The sequence below is a fragment of the Sinocyclocheilus rhinocerous genome, unplaced genomic scaffold (assembly GCF_001515625.1).
Source record: "Sinocyclocheilus rhinocerous isolate Xijiao unplaced genomic scaffold, SAMN03320098_v1.1 scaffold717, whole genome shotgun sequence".
Taxonomy (NCBI): domain Eukaryota; kingdom Metazoa; phylum Chordata; class Actinopteri; order Cypriniformes; family Cyprinidae; genus Sinocyclocheilus; species Sinocyclocheilus rhinocerous.
Genome location: NW_015649226.1, coordinates 239,141 through 247,587, shown reverse-complemented (window position 1 = coordinate 247,587; position 8,447 = coordinate 239,141). Strand labels below are relative to the sequence as shown.

At 38.8% G+C, this 8,447-nt stretch overlaps 1 protein-coding gene across 1 annotated transcript in view; it reads right to left on the bottom strand.

Annotated features, from left to right (window-relative positions):
- The window catches only part of frmd4a (FERM domain containing 4A), an 84,392-nt gene that overhangs the window by 21,264 nt on the left and 54,681 nt on the right, over positions 1-8,447 (bottom strand). Inside the window, exons 12-14 of the mRNA XM_016515119.1 lie at positions 4,627-4,703; positions 2,427-2,565; positions 1,957-2,098 (exon numbers count right to left, since the gene is read on the bottom strand). Of these exons, the coding sequence (XP_016370605.1) occupies positions 1,957-2,098; positions 2,427-2,565; positions 4,627-4,703 (358 nt within the window). The remainder of the gene's footprint in view (positions 1-1,956; positions 2,099-2,426; positions 2,566-4,626; positions 4,704-8,447) is intronic.

The following is an 8,447-nucleotide window of genomic DNA, read 5'->3' as shown; positions in this document are numbered from 1 at the left end:
TGAGCCGCACTGTGAAACAGCCAATCAAAGCAGAGCTCAATATTATTATTCATGACCCTTCCAAATAAGGTAAAAACAGACCATTTCATTCTAGGGACAAATCCTAAGGGTTGTAAATGGACATGTAAAACCGTTTCTCGAGATTTTTTGCCCTTTCCAAAGCCACATACCTTCTATGTAGATATCAGAGAACAATTTAAAATATTGTATCAATGCATTTTATGGCACCTTTAAATATTTTTGTGGGGCTTTTATGCCTTTTTTATTAGATAGGACAGTTGAGAGCTGACAGGAAAGTATTGGGTGGAGAGAGTGGGGCGGGATCGGCAAAGGACCTAGAGACGGAAATCGAACTCGGGTCGCCGTGAGCACAATTGTGCTATATGTCAACGCAATAACCACTAGGCCAGGGGTGCCCAACCCTGCTCCTGGCGATCGACTGTCCTGCAAAGTTCAGCTCCAACCCTAATCAAACACACCTTAAGCAACTAATTAGGGTCTTCAGGATCACTTAAAAATTAAAGGCAGGTGTCTTTGATTAGAGTTGGAGCTAAACTTTGCAGGACAGTCGATCGCCAGGAGCAGGGTTGGGCACCCCTGCACTAGGCTATCGGCGCCGACAAGACTGAAAAGCAAGTTTAAAGTCCATGTAAAAGCAAAACTGATTTTGTTTGTTTACTTAATGCCTTGTCTGGGCTTATTGTGCACAATTCATGCATGCTTTTCAAAAAAAGAAGAAAAAAAAAACCTTCTAAATTACTTCCTTGCTTTGCTTCTGAAGCAACATTCCTTGTCAGATGACATAACTGAGCCTCAACTTTACAGTCTTACTCTACAGTTTCTCTCTATGAATAACCAAATTCATTCGGAAATGCTTCAGATCACAGAAGTAAAATGGTTTGCAAATGCTGGTTCATTTTCATGCTGTATAACCAAAGCAAACAACTCCAAAATGCAGTGACTGTCCAAGCCTCCACTATGATCTAATCTCTCATGTGTGGTCAGTGATTAAGAGGCTGAAGACACATGGCTCAGATGAAAGGGAGATCATATGACTGACACCAGAGGAGTCCTGCTACGAGCACATTTAATTCATGATACCTGACACCACGGCAGGAGTCCAAAACCAGCATCAAGACAAGCTATTCTCACTCTCACCTCGTAGAAAATTTACACACATGTCCACACCCCAAAACTCATCATCACCATGAGATCACAAACACTGGATTCACACACATAACAGGACAGAGTGTTTGAAGCCAAGTGCACACTACAAGACCGAAGCTTGTCGGCCTTGTTTTAAGTTCCTTTACAACCGGCCCCACATCATTGCCGACTCACCATTAACACTATAGTTGCAGATGCAATGCTAAATTTCTACAGAGCCCTTAAAGGGACACGGGAGGAAAAAATATATTTCAATGTTTTTGCGTCCTCTTCACAAAAGTTCTGTGAGCAAAAACAAAGTTTGCTAGGGAAACGCAATAGCTTTGCCCCCCCCCAAAAAAAAAAACATGTTAGAAAACATTTGCAAGAGAATGCAAAGTTTCTCTGGGGAACAATAGTTTTGTGAGAGAACACAATGTTTTGCGAGTGAACGACCAATTTCTCGGGGAATACAATACTGTTGCAAGAGAATGCAAATGTTTTGCACAAAATTTCTCGGGGGACTGTGACTGAATGCAAAGTTTCTCGGGGCAACACAATATTGTTGCACAAATATTTGAGAGCGAATGCAAAGTTTGTCAGGAAACGCAATGCTTTTGCAAGAGAACGCACATTTTTCCTCACATCTCATAATTTTCCCCTAATGTCCCCCAAGTAGCTCCAAAAATTTCAAACTACGAACACTTTATAATCGTGTCAGGACATAATTTCCGGATGATAGCTGTAAACAGGAAGAAAGTGATCTTGTAATCGCACCTGTTTTGTGTAATTGTGTGTGCGTGTTCTGACCTGAGGACAGCAGGCTTCCACTGCTGCCACTGATGATTTTGCCTTTGCTGCCCATGTTGGCCAGTTTGGAGGTCTTGAGGGTTCCTGTTTCTGTCAGGTCTATGGCTATCTCATTCAGACTGCGTGCTGCGTGGATCTTACTCTAAAAGACAGAGAGAGAGTGAATGTGCTTGCCAGCTGTGTCGAGTGTGTCAGAATTTTCCAAGAGACGAACAAGTGTAACAGAATCCTTGAGCAAAATCAGAGACAGATAGTTATTTGTGTGTGTGTAAGTGTATGTGGCCCTGAGAATTGAAGAGAGATGGTTGTCTAGACGGTGAGACAGTTAGAGGTAGACCACAGAAACACACAGGAAAGTTGATGTAGTAAGAGCGAGGTTATAGGTGTACACACATACACACACACACACACACATACATTGATACAAGAAACACATTTGAAGACAGATCCGAAAACAAACGCACACTCACCTTGCTCTGTTTGCGGTCCAGGTAGAACTGGTGTTGACTGATGGCCATGGCCCAGATGGATTTGATGAGGGTGGGACAGGCGTACCAGGTGTGCACGGCGATGCCACTGTGACCAAACGTCCTCCGCGTTACCGACGCCCTACAGTTGAAGCGAACACAAACCGACTTTATATTCACTGAATTTTATGACATTATCAGTGTAGAAACAAATGTCAAAATGTTTATTACTAATATTTTAACAGACGCACACCATCTCTGTGTTTGTCATTTCAATAAATACACAGTCAAAAAAGGTTACCTCCTCTACATTGGAGGAACCACATCCAAAGACACATAAAAACAGCCAATAAACAGACCTGTGACCATGTTATGATGCTTGGCTAGTTAAGCTAATGCTAAGGTAAAGCTTACTGATGCTTTTAAGATTTTAACTGATTTGTTTTGCAAATTCAACATCTCATGCTAGCTAACTAGATAACATTTTTGCTTCACTGTAAATTTGCAAATATCTTCCAATCACTACCATCCAAAAGTTTGGGATCAGTAAGGTTTTTCATGTTTTTGAAAGAAGTCTCTTATGCTCACCTAGGCTGCATTTATTTTACCAAAAATACAGTAAAAACAGTAATATTGTGGCATATTGTTATTATAATATAAAGTGACTGTTTTCTTTTTTAATATATTTTAAAATGTAATTTATTCTTTTGATGACAAAGCTGAATTTTCAGCATCATTACTCCAGTCTTCATCCAAATTTTATATACACACAAATAAATACTAAAATGCATTTAAATTCTATTGACTGATAAATTATTAGCCACCAGTATGATATATATTTATGTGGGAGAAATGAAATGTGAACTGGTGTTAGCACAGAATACTCCCGACAGCTCTGCAATGTATTGGCTTAACATACCACACATAGCGCAGCCCACAAAGACACACACACCATTTACACTGTGGTCAAACCCAGCGCACGTGTGTGTCCTGTGACGGGCTTTATAAAATCCTCCAGGCCTCTCCACTAGAACAAAGATAAACAGCAGACCCTCGTGTTCTGACTCTTATCAAAACTATATTAGCGTATGTGCGTGTGTTGCATTGACTTTAACTGAATGACAGTGAACTTAACAAGAAGAAAAATACATCATAGTCCCTCATGCTGCAAAATAAACTAATTGTTTCATCTTCCTAAACTGTTTTGCTCTCTTTCATGTCGTATTTCCTCAGCCTCCAGCATTTCTGTGAACTCCCTCCGTGTTCTCCTCGTTTCTGGGCTGTCGTGGTGGTTGTTTGAACAGCGTGAATGAGGCGGTTTATCTGTCAGCATCTGAGGCAGCGTGTGCTGCTGCTTTTGGCAGCGTCTGCTCTCCTAAAGAGACTAACCAGCCCTCGGCACATACTGATGATGTCATGAGGGCCTGATTAAACCTTAAACACATCCTAAGATTGACAGAGAGAACGTCAGAACAAACTGAAGATCCGAAACAATCAAAGTTTTGACAGAATGAAAGAGAGAAGCAGAGAACCGAGATTAATTCAAACCACATCTCAATCTCTACAGATAGACAGACAATACGAGGAGGCTATGTTTTTGTTCATTTGTTGCAGCTGTACTTCTGCCCTCTTCTCCACAGGACACAGGAAGTCAGAGATTTCAATCCAATAACAGATAGCTTAGCTTGTGGACGGAAACCAACCAGATGCAACTACGAACATTTACCAATGAAAATTAACAATTTTTCTTTTCAGGAACAGGACACTAAAATGGGTTTTCCTGTCAAAGCCTGATATATTTTCAAGATTAAACAAAACTAAGCTTGTATAACTGATGTGTAGATGCTGTATAAAGATGTTCCTCTAGTCAAATTACACCAAAACTGATTCATATTCTACTCTTGTTGCTAGTAAATAATCCAATGTAAAACACAGTACGTCATGCCACTTTACTTCTAAGTAATTAAAATTATTTCCACACTTTGATCCAAAAGAATCAAAGGACAAAAACATACACAGCTGAGATCTTTCAAAAGTTTCATGAGATCTAAAAAAAACTTGTCTTTCAAACTGCTGCTGAGATGTAGTGAAAGTGGTGCCCACAACATATCCTGTCAATGTATTTGACAGATTGTTTGTAAGCCTATACAGTTCATGACCTGTGAGTTTGAGTGAACACGTGTAGGCTGTAATATAGATTTACCTTCTCGGATCATGGACTTCCACTGAGAACTTCTTCTCCCTGAAGTACAGATTCTCCAACTGTCTCCATTGGAACACCTGCAGAGATGAGAGAACGTTTTTACAACATTCCCAAAACTTCAATCAAACATTCCATGGATGGTGCTCCAACGACTGTAAACTCCTTCCAGATCAGAAAACTTCAGGAAAAGGCTCTAAAAGAAAATCCAGAAGAAAAGTCCAAGCCAAGATATTTTACTTTTCTGTGCATTTTTGTGCTTATGGTGAGTGTGAGTGAGTAAAATCCTCCTTAAGCACAGGGGAACAATGAGTCCTTCTCTGTATGTGTAGAAAGAGAGAGACTGTTTGGATCAAGAGCGATGGAGAGAGAGAGCAAGCAAGAGTGGGAGGAGTCAGCCCCCTTCCAAGCCTCACCTCCCTCTGGGACACACACTTCCTGTGTGGGCGGGGTTTATGGAGAGTTCAGAGTGATGTGTTTGTGTGTGTGCTGTAGTAACCCCTCAAAACTCTTAAACTCTTTTCTTTTCTTTCGTTAAAAACTTTTCCCCTCATTCACTCAAGAAACCTGGTTCTGGTTCTCAATACACATCACGCACACACACACACACGGTTGTCTGCGGTACACACATTGGACTCCTGGAGCCATCAGCTGCACAGACACAAAGAAAACACAATAGAAATAGAGAGTGGTGGAGAAAGTGGTATGAATATATGAAGAGTTTGGTTCCAAAACACGATAAACGCCATTTTAAAAAAAATTGAGTTCCCGCCAAAATCAGCATTGTATCTGGTCGGTATTGAAAAGTACATTTTTACTTTTACGCAAAATGCGATATCCACCGTGTTATTCTGTCATGTTTTCTCCCTATCTTTCCAAAGTGCGATAAACGCCAGTCTCCCTTCTCTGCAGAATGCGATACATCCGCTCAACCAATCACAGCGCACCATTCCACGCATTGTAAACAGTAACTGACAAGCTACGCAATATCGCGTTCATAATCGCAGATGAATCGCCTTCGATTATGAACGCGATGTTGTGTAGCTTGTCAGTGATCTATGGGTCTGTGAATTAAATGCCGCTCCATCTGAAAGCACGTGATGGAGATTAACTACTAATCACAGAACTGGCTTTACTGACGAGATGCGCATGATAATCACATACGATTTATCGTACAGCCCTAAACAATTTATCATTTTGCCGGCATTGATGAACCTGTGGTAGTTTCTGCGGTGGGGAAGAAACGTAAGCTATTAATAAGATTAGTATTGACCAAGTTCAGAGGCTGTCATATGTGGATCAACTTACTTTGTTGTGTATTTTCAACAGTTTCAATATGAAAAATAACTTTTATGTTGATTCAATGGATTTATTGCATTTTGGGGAAAAAAATAATCAGTTTTTATAATAAATCTTTGAAAATCAAAATCTGGGTTTCAATTTTTTATGTTATTATAATCTAAAGATGCTATGTGAAAGTTTAAAACAGAAAATAGTGGTTTTCATCTTGCCAATTTCCTTAGTAAAGAAAACACATTTTTACTCAAATTAATCAAAATGGATTTATAGCGTTTTGGAACCAAACTCTTCATATACTGTACATTTTCTGAAACTGTTTAATTTAATAATAAAAAAAAAAGAGTCTATACACTCTTTCCAAAGTATATAAGAGGTATATACAATCTAAACTATCAATTACATCCATAATTGTTAACAGTCATTAAATGTACTTTGTATATAAGCATTCCTTAGCAAAGACCTTGATGTAAGAAAAAAAGAAGAAAATAAAGGAAAAGAGAAATGAAAAAATGATGGAAGAGAGTGGAGAGAGAAGGGGAGGGGGCTGGCTTGAAGAGCTCAAGAATTTTAAGAGCCTGGGAAAACAATGGACAGATCAAGTAAGAGGGGAGGGAAGGAACATAGTTACACACACACACACACACACACACCTATTTCCACATATATCACTAGGATTGGGAATTAAGAACGGTTTCTTATTCAGAACTGGTTCCATTTTTAAAAATAGACTGGAATCAAATGACTTTCACAGCATTTGTTTCCGATAACGGTCCTTTAACATCTGCAACATTCCACTGATGCAGATAACATACTGCATTAAAATAGTCTTCCTGCATGTCTACTAAATCTACAATTTTAGATAAGATGAGATTACAATATGAATTGCAATATATATCAATTAAATTAAATGAGAGAGAAAGACAAGTTGATGCACAATAGTACATAAAGAATCACAAGAATACAGATTTGACAACTACAATGTGAAAACAAATGACTCTTTCTTTGGTCTAATGATACATATAACTAAAATAACACTTATATACATAGTAATAAAATTAGTAGAAATAAAAGTATTAAATAACATCAAAATATGTTACCAAAGATAGTATTGTTTTGGTTAGTATATTGTTCTTTAGAAGTACTAAATGAATTGTTAATTAAATTCAAATTTATTTATAAGTACTTTAAAAACCACAGCATATACCAAAGTGCTGTACTATTAAAAGACTAATTAATATAAAACAGAGGGCAATTAAATCATTTAGTGGAAATGGAAGTAGAATAGTTAAATTCCTTGTGTTTTCCGTCCCAAAATATCATAGACACAGTGCAACTGCACAGCACAGAGATTTTGATGGCGTGAATGTTTCTTGGTGTTTATGAGAGGCTTTGATGGTCTCATGGGACCAAGAACAAACTTGACCCTTAACACTTTCAAAACAACTTTCAATATGGAGATTCAAATCTCTCTCTCATTATGAGAGAGGGAGGGAGAGGAAAAAGAAAGTGAGGGAGGCTACAATGTTCCATGAAATCGAAACACTCTGTAGCGTGGTGCAGTTATAAGAGCCAATGAGGCATGGAGCATTAACCACACCAGAGTATTTTGGGCACAGTGAGGTGGAACTGGGGACTTCAGCTATTGTTCTGGATTGAAACAATCTCAGCTGAAAGTGTGTGTGATTTTGAGGCGTGCAGTCACGAGAGGCTGTAAGAGAGAAAAGGCATTTCAAAGGGGGCCCATGTGCCCAGTGATGTGCTGAATCCTGGTTAGTTCCAGCACATATTTCACTGACAGCTGAACCGTGTTCTAGTCCTCATGTTGTTTGGTTATATAGATCTGTGGAAACAGGGTTAAATCTGGTTCTGGACTTCAAAGGATTTTAATGAAGGCTCAAAACCATGGTGATGGGGTCCAGAGATTGGCAATGCTGTGTCTGAAAAACTGTGTCTGAAAACCCCACCTCTGTTCTGATGCAGTTGATTCCAGTAAAGTTTAGCATGCAGTTCAACTAAAAACTCAGAAACAAAAGCATGCAAGCACAACACAAACACAAATGTTGAGTGAAATTGTCTATTCTTAATTAGATGGTACCATTTTCCTTTTTTATTTTTCATTAAAATAGATGTACACTACTGTTCAAAAGTGTGAAAGGGGTATGACTTTTTTTTTTAAAGGGGTCCTATTATGCTTTTTAGCTTTTTTCACTTTTTGAATTTTAGTCAGTGTGTGAATGGTTGGGGGGTGGGGAGGGGCGAGGTCGTGGTTAGAACGCTTGGTTGAGTGCATCAGACAAGACGACGACGATGAAGAAGTGCTGCTGTAATGTCAAGTTTTTACACATGCACCTGAATTATTATGTATGTAAATATGTATGTTACAATTATGAAAACATTTTTATAAATTGCTGACAGTACAATACTGGACAATGATGTAATCTGCAGAATTTACACTTCAATTATGAGACTATAGTGTTTCTCATACATTGATTTATTTGTGGCGCCCGCCACAATATCAAAACTGA